We start from the raw sequence: 12,002 nt of genomic DNA, 5'->3' as shown, positions 1-12,002 counted from the left end.
TCCAGGGGGCCTCCAGTGGGTGGCGAAGGCTGTTTTTGCCCTCCCCAGGCTCCTAGAGAGGCTCTGGAGCCTGGGAAGAGCTAAAATGGGTCTCCCCCACCCACCCCCAGGCCCTCCAGAGGCAGGAAACAGCCTTTTTCCCTACTTCCGCGTGTCCCAGAAGGCCTGAAAATTAGCTGGCCAGTGCGCGCATGTGCGCTGGAGCTGAGCTTGCGTGCCCACGGATATGGCTTCCCGTGCCACTTGTGGCACACGTGCCATAGGTTCGCCATCACGGCTCTAGTAGATGGTTATTGTAATTGGCAGCTTGGTGAAGCAGATTTTACTGCTTGTCTTTTTACACTATGAAAGTTGAATAATTTATCATAGTCACCCTCTGACAAGGGCTTAAGGGGACAGAGATTAGGCAAACACAACAGAGTGTGAAGGAGTTTTTTTATTGTTTTATTTTAAACTTGGATAATTAAAGGCACCTCATCAGTAAGAGTACATGGTGATCTTATTGATATTATTTCTGGCTGTCCCTGACTGTTTAGAATTGAGTTCCTTTGACCAAGCATTACTTTTAAAACAAAGTTAAAACATCCCTTGGTCATTGTTTCAGAGCATTGATCCAAAGAAAAACTGGGCTGGAACATTGGTTATTAAATAATTTGCTTTACAGCCTGCCTTGATGTTCAGGAATGATTAATATTCTTTATTCTCAAAGGTATTGAGGAGCGTTGACGAGTGAATTTAATTTGTTTATGTTTGAAATCTGCTTTCAATTACCATGTTTTAACAACAGCAGATATAAAACAGTTACTGTTTCAAAGCATGTACAGGTTGTGCTCTTGATATATCAATAGATGACCATTCTTAGGGCTGTGGGGGCGAATTTTTAACAGAAAGAGGATGAACTTCCTTTATTTTTGAAGCATTTCTGTGGGTTTGTCCATGCACTAAATACTACTTTCCAGAGACTATTGTTCAGGCCTGATAGATAAAGGAATTAAAAAATTAAAGGACTGCGAATTGGAACAGAATGTCAGTATAAGAACCAGAGAGAGGATTTCTTAGAAAGAAAGAAAGAAACGGAGGGAGGGAGGAAGAGAAGCTTCTATTTTTCAACTCCTGCTCTAGTTTAGGATTAGAGAACCTTTTTAAAAAGCACTTGGTTATTTTATTTTTGGGGCATCCCTTCATGACACTGTGGAACCCCCAAAGTGTTTGCACACTGAGCCAATTGACTTTAACTATTGACTAACTTTAAGTTCACTAGAAAACCAAGTGAAAATAGCCTTGCTATGAGGGAAGAACAAGGAAAGGGACAGGCCAGCAGAAAGCAGATAGAAGGGATACCTCGAGGAGTACCTTGTAACAGAATGAAAAACATTGCTGATAGTTTCAGGAGTGGCAGTTCCAGTGCCACATTGAAGGGGTCTTCCATTTTGGACGTTCTGTTACAATTCACAATCCTTTAATTTTTTAATTCCTTCCATATAAGAGCTGAGGTGGTGCAGTGGTTAGAGTCCAGTACTGCAGGCTACTTCAGCTGACTGCTAGCTGCAGTTCGGCAGTTCAAATCTCACCGGTTCAAGGTTGACTCAGCCTTCCATCCTTCCGAGGTGGGTAAAATGAGGACCCAGATTGCTGGGGGCAATAGGCTGACTCTGTAAACCACTTAGAGAGGGCTTTAAAAACACTATAAAAGTCTAACTGCTCTTGCTATTTTCTTCAAATGATGGGTCCTAATTATTTTTCGGAACTGATTGGCTAGCTTGTCGTGTATGCTTTTTCAAGCTTAATATACTTTGCTTGAAAGAATCTTTTCATAGTAACATAAAATTTAAGTCATCCTCCCCACACCATCATACACATAACATAATGCATAGCCATTAACCCATTACATTCTCTCTTTTTTTAATATCCCATGCCAGCCATAAACAGTATGATGTTCAAAGCTTATATGTGCAAAATATTTCTGTTAGGCTGTGGAATAATCTGGGTTTCAGTGGGAAATGATGGTGTGTATGTGTTTTATTTAGTGCCTGTCAGAAATAGATTATAAAAATTAGAGTCCTTTCCCCCCTGCCCCCGGATTTGTATGGCTGCTCTCTGTGATTGCCGAATGATGCAGCAAAAATCCTGCTTAGTTTAAGATGCTCCTGCTAAGTTTAAGATGCACATTCACACACAATCTAAATATCATAATTCCTCAAAATTGCATTTTATTTAAGGTGTTTTGGGCGCAGCATTTCTTCTGCAAATCAAGTTCCTGTCTAGTGTTTGTCTCAATTGAGCAAATTACTGTCTTTAATCTGAGTCCTTCGGGAGATAGGGCGGTATATAAATACGATTAATAAATAAAATAATAGTACCTGAAAGAGAGCCAGTTTGGTGCAGTGGTTAAGGCTCCAGGCTAGAAACCAAGAGCTCTAGCCCTGTCTTGGACATGAAAACTGGGTGGGTGACTTTGGATCACTTGTAGTCTCTCAGCTCACAACGTCAGGCTTGGGTGATAAGCTAGTTGGTCAATTCCTATTACAATCAATTGATCAACACTTAATTGATCTGAAAAAGGTGGATCAAGCACTTGCCAGAAAAAGGCTTGGAAGAAAAATAACTAGTAGCTGAAACTGTATTTCCTATGTAGCAAGGCATTTCTGTTCCTTCAGTGAGAGAGAGATTGTGCACACATACCTTATTTGTTAGTATTAAATCATCTGAATAAATAATTAGAGGAATGAACCTTCCCTCCCCCCACCTTCCTGGATTTGCTTCTTGATGCAACAAAATAGACAGATGAAATTCATCAAAGCTCAACATTGCATTAATTTATCCTAATAGAAGTGTCCTCTGTGTATATATTTGCATACCCAGAAGACCTCAGAAGGACTCTGAAGCAGCTGAACTAAGGCTTCTGAAAATTTGAGAAACAAATGTGATTGCGCATTTTGCATATTTGTCCAGTCTTAATATTTATATGCTAATCATAGCAATGTAGCCTTCTGCGATATTATTGAAAGGTAACATGATCTAGCATTGTCCCTGATAGCTTTTTTCTAACGTGATGGTGTGATGATGTCTTTTTAAAGTTAGGAACTAAAAATAAATACTGCCCATTGGATTGTCCAGGGTTGGCAGTTATTTGTAATAGCTCGAGCAGTTGAAGAATCTTATCTATCTATCTATCTATCTATCTATCTATCTATCTATCTATCTATCTATCTATCTATCTATCTATCTATCTATCTATCTACCTACCTACCTACCTACCTACCTACCTACCTACCTACCTACCTACCTACCTACCTACCTACCAACCTACCTACCCATCCATCCATCCATCCATCCATCCATCCATCCATCCATCCATCCATCCATCCACTCATCCATCCATCCATCCATAGATCAGATCAAGTCGTTATGGCTTTTGTTTGCATCAGAAGAAAAGTCCCCATTCTTACCAATAGAACCTGACACTGCCCCCTTGCTCCCCAAATCAGGATTACAACAGGGATCAAAAGATTGAAGCCATTTATTTACTTTTGAAAAGCTTTCAGGTGTTTGCTAATTGTGCAACTAACTGAAAGCTAACTTAGCTGATATTGTCTGTAGAGCAGGGAGATAACCAGGAGGTACAGGTTACATTCAGACATCACTATAAACAAGGATTCATGACATTCTGGATTACTTTTAATTAGTAGTATGATATGATTTTTTTTGTTATTGTTAGCATGTTATTCCTATTTATAAGGAATAAATAATTTTGTATTATTAATATTTTTAACTGGAGTATTGATTTATTTTATTCTCAGACAACTCAAGAACACAACAAGCCAGGAGCTTAGTTCAAGCTTTATGCTATTCTATCTTTTTCTGCTGGATAAAAGGTTGTACAGTCACGAAGAGTCAGACAAGAGCAAATGAGCCACAGTATATATACAATTAGAATGAAGCTTGATTTAGAGTTGCCTACCACTATCGGTAGGCTTTGCCGCACACCTATGCTGCATAGGGGTTAAGCCATGTTGGTTGCATATGGCTGCAGACAGGCCAACACACACACACACTGCCCAAAACCCAACTGTGTTGTGCGGAGGTGCATACCCTGCATGCTGATTGATTGATCTGACTTCCTGTTCTGTGCTTTGATGTTGTGAGTGCCCCCACTCAGAATGTTATATTTGCAGAAATATAAATGGAACACCTATGCAACCATCCCCAAATGGCAGGCACATGTGTTTCCTGACCTGCAGTGCTGGAGAAGTCTGCTCGACCCTTAAACCCACGTTTTTTCTGTGATTGCTAAGCCAAAAAGATGGTTTTCTACGATAATTAGCTGAAATTTGTTAAACATAAAGCTTGTATGATGACCTATGCTAAATAAAATATTTCTTCACCCTGAAAATTGCCATAGTCACCAAGATTTTTCTAATATAAAATGAAAGATCTGGATCCAGTTCTTTCAGCTGAATTCAGAAATTAATGTTTTCTTCCTCTTTAGAGCCATATTTAAAAATATGTTGTGTTTAATGTCTCATTTGATGCAAAGGAAGCTTTGTCATATATATAAATATCTGAGATGCAAAAGTACCTATGGCTAAAAAAAAAAGGATTAAAAATATTCTATTGAACAATGTCCTCTTAGTTCAGGAAATACAGTAAGTATACATTTTGGACCGTAGATTAGTCTTCAGTGCCTTTCTCCATGTTCCCATCTCAATTTTATTTGGGAACTTGTAGAGAGTAGGTGGCAAAGGAATTAGCTTTTCAATGACTCACCAGAATGATTCACTTATATGTGGAGGGAGAAATGACCCTGAGAAAGCAGTTAAGCAGTGTGTTAAGTTCAGATTGCCTAGTCTAGATAACGAACATACAGTCCCATGAGCACTTTTAGTTCTAACAACTGTCCTTCTTACCATCTTGTGCACCAGTGTGATGACCTGGTTGTGTCTTATGCTGACAGATTTGTTGGGATATGAGCTTCAGGAATTCACAAAGATTAGCAAACCACAGTGTATGTCCTGGCCCAGATTTTTAATTGTTGCTCTTTTTTATTTTTATTTAAAAATACTCAGCAAATATGTTACTAAAAATATGTATTTTCTACTAATGTGCAACAGACACCAACATTAATTTACTATATGGAAATACGATTATGTGATTTTGGTTTTTTTCCCCAATCATCAATATTCGTCTGATTTTGATGAAAGAAATAGCTTGCCTGTTTTTCCACCTCATTAGCTTATAAGGCTTCATCCCTTACGTATAGTATAATGCAAATTACTAAGAGTAACTCTGATTTGGGCTATGTGAGGGTTAGGGTTAGGTCATGTGATCACCTTTTGCGACCTTCTGACAAGCAAACTCAATGGGGAAACCAGATTCACTTAACAACAGTGTTACTAATTTAACAACTGCAGTGATTCGCTTAACAAATGTGGCAAGAAAAATCGTAAAATGGGACAAACTCACTTAATAAATGTTTCGCTCAGCAACATAAATTTTGGGCTCAACTGTAGTCTTAACTCAAGGACTATCTATATAAGCAAACTTGATGAACTAAAGTTATCCCATTCAGTGTAAATCCAGCCAAAATCAATTTATTCTTTCATTGTGTCAATTTTTCTGCAAATTATTTTAAAAGCTCTTCATTTATTGATTAATCCAGCTTTTCCTCAATATATAATATTATATACAGCTAACCTTTGTTGATATTTGTTTTCTGTATAGCACTTAGTAATATAAAGTATCATTCATAATACAGCATTTTTATGCATTTTGCATAAAGTCACTGGCAATAAACATTACATTAGGCCAATTTTATATTGTATATTCATAACATTTTGTTCTAAAATAAATCTTTTGCATTCCTAGTGGAAATGTCAAAATTTGAGGAAATATGGAAAATGTTTACAAAAATTGCCAATGGTGGACTGAATATGCCCATTTTGGTATGAAATGCTGCTGATTGGAGAGGAAATGCATTTAATAGTAGATCTGAGATTTATTTTATGTACAGGAATTGTTAGCTAACCAATAAGATTCAGTTTCCTTGAATAATTACAATTTTTAAAAATTGTTTATAAAGCTTGCTATATTGATAATTTAGTTAGTTTTATCTTCTATTTGTAACTTTTATTTTCTATGTTTTAAATGGAATGCTGACTGTAATACTATAAATGGATGGCTGGAGGCTGGATGAATGGATGGATGAACTGAAAATGGGGAATGACTGGCAAGATCACTGCCTATCTAGCATTTTGCAGAGTATTAATTATAGAATTTATAGTATAATGGGTGTGGCTTTCCCACACGGGGACAGGGGCAATCCTGGTGAAAGGGAAGCCTTGCAGGCTGCGATGCCAGGCCAGCGTCTGGGGCATGGAGGCATTGGTGTGGGCATGGCGCTGATCTATATCTTGTGACAGCTATCCAGGCCACAATGTGTTCAGCCTTAGATCTGACTGGCACTGCCACCCTGGAGCCAGCAAGGGGCCACCCTGCCGCCTCAGCGCTTGCACAGGAGCCAGCAAGCACTGTGTCCTGGGTGAAAGGGACGTGCTCAGAATTCAGTCAGCCTGTGAGGCAAGATAGTCCCCAGGGACACCAGGCTCTGCGTGCTTGCTGCCTCCTGTGTGGGGTGGGGGTGGCCCCTCTCTAAGGCTGACTACGTTCCGGCACGGTTGTAGAACAGCACTCAGTCATCCTGGACTGCGCAGAGGCAACGCGGGCCAGTCCTTCGCTGTTTCAAGGCGGGCCAGATTTAACCACAATGCAGGCCAAATCTGGCCTGTGGGCCTTGTATTTGACACGTATGCTTTAAAGCCCAGTCAGTTTTCCAGTGAAAAAGATTTAGTTTAGCTAGCAATGCTTCCTTGCGTATATTATTCAGTAGTTTTTACCAACAAATGAAGTGTCTGTCTGTCATTAGAATTAATACATACCCCACTCCAAATATCTAGTATGTTTTTCCTGGTGACATTCTGCAGATAAAAATTCTGAGATTATTAAAGTGAAAAGTATCAAGAAGAAGAGATGTGTGCCAAAGAAGACATCATTTTTCTTTTTAAATCATCACTTCTTAATCCAGAAATATTGGCACTATTTTTAAAAACTTTGCAATAGATTGTCTCTTGCTCAAAAATCATGCTTCCTTTTATAGTGTCCGTATGGTGTTATTTTTACTGCTTTCAGCCTAGAGCTATTTCCTGTTTCCAATTATTTAGTTACACTCCAAAGTGCCTCTTTCCTTCTTGGCTTCCTCACCAGGTTTACTAAGGCATTATTGTCATTTTAGTGAGACGACGCCAGTGTTGAGGTTTTAATGGGCTGTGAGCAAGAAGTTCAGCTATTTCCTCTGCCTATGAGGCCATGATGTCATAAGCTGCTATAAGGCTCTTTATCATATGTTGCTGTTACAGTGGTCTGTGTGGAAAGAATGTAAACAGTGCTTTCCAGATGTTCCCAGTGAATCTGTAGGTCCATAAATGGGCCATTTTGTGGAAGAATATTATTTTCAATGAGAGGAAAGATGAATCAGGCTGTACAAAATTCAGTATATAGCTTTGACAATATCAAAGGCTAAAGGATTTTGTTCATGTGCATTTGTCACGTCGTGACTCCAGGTTCCATGTATCTGTTTCTATAAGTACTTTCCCAAATGTCCCGCCCATCTCCTGGCAAAGAAGTGTGTCATGTTAGAAATGCAGAAAGTTATATTTTCTCTGGAGAAATTAATAAGCATTGAAAGGCATGAGATCTTTTTGTTTTCAGCTTTATGTCAACATTCTCGAGGCAGGATGCATAATCTTCGGAATCTTTTTGTGTTAGATCAAGATTATGTCCTACATATTCTTGATCTAACATAAGATCTAATACATAAGTCAAGTTGCCTTTTCATCTTCACTTGCATCTAGGCCTTGCATAGACAGCTGGGCATAATTATTTCTTGTCATATGCATGTCTTGTCATGCAGGACTGCTGGCTTGGGTTTGATGGCTAAATTTAGGCAACATAATATTTTGGCGTGATGAAGAAGTATAAACCTTATTTTTAACATTTTTAGTTTGTCATTTTTTTAGGCAAAGGAGTTGTTGTCAATGATGAAAGAATTGTCTGAGTTGTATGCTGTTTATAGAATTGTACAGAACACATGTAGTCAAGTTAAGATAAATGGGGTTAATTGCCTTATGGGGCGTTTAAGTTGTAACTTGCAAATTGACTGAGATCGCATCTTCAATATTCAGCAGCAAAACAACCTATTTGGAGAAGTGATCATTAAAAAAAAAGGTTTGAAATGTAAGCAAGTGGGCCTTTCTGGAAGTAAATTGCTCCTTGTTTATTGTTAATTCTGCTCCAGTCTCCCTTCCCTATCTTCCTAAATGGTCAATAATCATGCTTCTGAAATTCTGATGATATTATCACATCAGTGGAAATTATTCAATAGCCTGTAGATCAGGGGTATCAAACTCGATTTCATTGAGGGCCGCATCAGGGTTGTGTTTGACTTTGGAGGGCTGTGGAAGTGGTGGTGTGTGGCCGAGGATGGGTATGGGTGTGGTCATGGTGGGCATAGCTGAGGTGGGCATGGCCATGGTGAGCGTTTGACACAGACTCAAGATGCATTTTTCCCTTCTTTCTTTCCACAGTTGTTACTATAACCATTTTCCTATCACTTCTATCAGCTATTACTGGCAAACATTTATTACTTGTTGTTCATACTCCACTAATTTTTTTATTTCTAAATTTATACCCCATTCTTTAATAGTAGATTGCTTTTCCAGGCAGAAAAGCTATTTATACTATTGTATTTTTATTATTTAACTAATAATAAAAATACAATAGCATAAATAACACGATAATACAAGGTCTAACAGCAGAGGTAAATTTCCAGGATAGTAAATAGAAATGGCTGTCAATTATTGATTGTGTATTGTAGATTAAATGGACCTACAATATGTAAAATCTGGCATTAAACTGTAGTATTAACACAGGATGTTTTTTTAATTTATTTATTTTATTTTGTCACAACAATATATGTAGGTATCATACAAAAGATTATATAGTATATAAACACATATATGAGTAAATATAAGGAGGTATAAGCATATATATAGGAAGAAGAAAAGAAAAAAAACAATAGGACAGGAACGGTAGGCACGTTTGTGCGCTTATGCACGCCCCTTATGGTCCTCTTAGGAATGGGGTGAGGTCAATAGTAGAAAGTTTTTGGATAAAACTTTTAGGATTGTGGGAAGAGACCACAGAGTCAGGTAAAGTATTCCAAGCACTGATGATTCTGTTAGGGTTAGGGTTAGGGTTAGGGTTAGGGTTGCTTGTTTTCTATCCAGATCAGGCACTTACTTGAGGCCACATAATTGTAATCCAGTCCAATTCAGTCCTGCCGCCCGTTTTCAGCCCGCAGGGTGCTCCTGGAGGCCGCGGAGGCCAAAAACAGGCCACAGGCCGGTCCTTTTATATTTCCTGGCCGGCCTTGCGGGCCAGATTTAAGCACCCTATGGGCCAGATCTGGCCCGTGGGCCTTGAATTTGACACCCCCGTTCTCGATAGACAAGGAAATGAACTGAATGAACAAAAAGTTTGTCCAGGTTGGTCTGCTTGAAAGAACTCCTAATGGAAATACTGTAGGTCAGCTGAAATGGGGCCACATGAATAAGAGGCTGGTAGAGAGTTGTTGGTGGCTTTTCTTGCACTTTGTATAGTAGTGAACTAATTCACTAATGAGCACGGTTAAGAGGTCTGCTTTTGGCCTTATTGAAGAAGCACAGGGAAAAAAGATAATCTTTCTCCATTCTCGCTTTCTCCTAACTTTCTCATCAGACCTGACCGGCCATAGACACAATTTTTTAAAAAATGCTGTTGTTCACTTAAAGAAGAGAACAAAAAAGTGTTTTAGCACTTATCAGCATAATTATGATGCTGGAACTATTAATAGAAATATTTGCAGTATTGTGAACGCTGAATCATGAAATGTTCCATCTGTTTTATAATGTTTGTGGATTTTTTTTACATGTTTTTTCAGGTTTGATATCTACAGAAAGGTGCCAAAGGACCTTACTCAGCCAACCTTTACAGGAGCAATTAGTAAGTACCTGTGTCTAAATGTGGGGTTTTGTGGGGGGTATTTTTTCTTTGCAGGTTTCAGTGCAGGATTTGAGTTTTTTCAGATCATTTATTTAAAACCGTGAGATGATATAGCAATAGTGTGCTGTATTGTATCTTCTTGAAGGCAATTTGAAGCAATATTGTCAGCCTCCAGATTGCATATTGGCCTTCAAAGTGAATTCTTGCTGAATCTTCCCACAAGGATAATATTTGACATATTTTTTCCTCCAATTTGGATGTAGGATGAAAGTGAAGACTGCTCTCAAGCAAATTAATATGAATATTTTTTGCTGAATCTTTATTTTTATCTTTCTTGTTGCCATATAGCATAATTTGAGGGTGATTTTTTAATTATTATTTGGGGTTTTAATACCAATACTATCATTGCATAGAATAGACACACATCAGGATCATTTTTTATGTCTAATATTGCATTTGTCTATTATTGCATATTAATAGGTACAAGATAGTATGGGATCTGCTGCAAGGAATACATGTTGATTGGAAGAATAGAAATTGGCTATGTATAACAGCATTCTTATGCCCACATTCTTATATGGAAGTGAGAATTAGGAACATGAGTAAAAGCAAAGAAATTGAATTTCTTAGGAAAATAATGTTTAAGATTATTGCATATAGTAAAAAAAAAAGAAAAGAAACAGGGACATAAGTTTAAGTTTACTTTATTGTCATTGCATCTCGAAATTAAATGCCATCTTCAGTGTACATCATACATAAGAAAACAATAAAAAATAAAACAAAAACACACATCCTTCGCATTCTATGCAATTGAATTGAAAACCGCTGATACTGCATTAACATTGCACTATACAGTAGAATTCAATCTAGTTACTGTCTGGGATAGAAGCTGTTTTTCAGCCTATTTGTCCTTGTTTTTATTATCCTGTACTGACTGCCAGATGGTAATAGTTCAAAAAAGGGGTGCCCAGGATGAGATGGATCTTTAAGAATGTTTTGAACTTTCTTAAGGCAGCGGGAGTTATAAAGCTCTTCCAAAGAGGGGAGAGGCCAACCAATGATCCTCTGGGCAATGAAATTAACCCTCTGGAGTGCTGTCCTATCTGCCACTGTGCAATTAGCAAACCATACACAGGTGCAGTAAATTAAGATAACTTAATATCTTAACTTAATAATTATTATTTATTATTATAATAAATAATAACAGAAAATAATGAAGGTGATATGTGATTAATGTGAAGTAGTCAGGCAAATAAAGGAACAGGAAAGTATGCAATAATAGACAAATGCAATATTAGACATAAAGAATTATCTTTTCCAAGGCCTTTATGGCTGCTCTACCAAGTGCTAAACTATGGTGTACTATTTCTTGACTGCTTGTTCCTTTATAGTTCATGATTGAGACTAAAAGGCAGAAGCTATCCACCACTTTTCATTGCCAGTTCTAAGGCTGGTTGTTCTATCTGTTGTCAGTTGTTGGCATTAAATGTATTTTCCTATTAAATATTTGAAGCCTTAACAATCTAAAATGTAATTGTCTTATCCTGTCCTTAAAAAAAATCCTTCTTACTTGTCTTTTGTTAGAACATATATTTTTTGCATATAGATGTACTGTATATTGAGTAGCGTTACAGTACTGTAGCGTACTGTAACACTACTCAATATAGTAAGTCTACTATATTTTCATTGTCTACTGTCTTGCCAGGCAGTGGATCATTCAAGGTTTCACAGAAAAATCTTGGCTTACCTGTATCAATGAATTATAGCTACATACCTTTGTCATCGTTTGTCTGAAGATGTGGAGCTATTCGTTAAAAAGGTGATCTAAATCTACAGTTCTTGGCTTGAACAACATTTACATAACCTTTCAAATCTTTCAAGTACTTTATTAAATATCCTTTCTAAAA

At 37.7% G+C, this 12,002-nt stretch overlaps 1 protein-coding gene across 1 annotated transcript in view; it reads left to right on the top strand.

Annotated features, from left to right (window-relative positions):
- ERGIC1 (endoplasmic reticulum-golgi intermediate compartment 1) overlaps positions 1 to 12,002 on the top strand; it is an 84,791-nt gene that overhangs the window by 14,288 nt on the left and 58,501 nt on the right. The window contains exon 3 of the mRNA XM_058169435.1: positions 10,034 to 10,095. Coding sequence (XP_058025418.1) covers positions 10,034 to 10,095 — 62 coding nt within the window. The remainder of the gene's footprint in view (positions 1 to 10,033; positions 10,096 to 12,002) is intronic.

This window comes from Ahaetulla prasina, chromosome 2, assembly GCF_028640845.1.
Source record: "Ahaetulla prasina isolate Xishuangbanna chromosome 2, ASM2864084v1, whole genome shotgun sequence".
NCBI lineage: Eukaryota > Metazoa > Chordata > Lepidosauria > Squamata > Colubridae > Ahaetulla > Ahaetulla prasina.
This window is presented reverse-complemented; position numbering and strand designations above follow the sequence as displayed.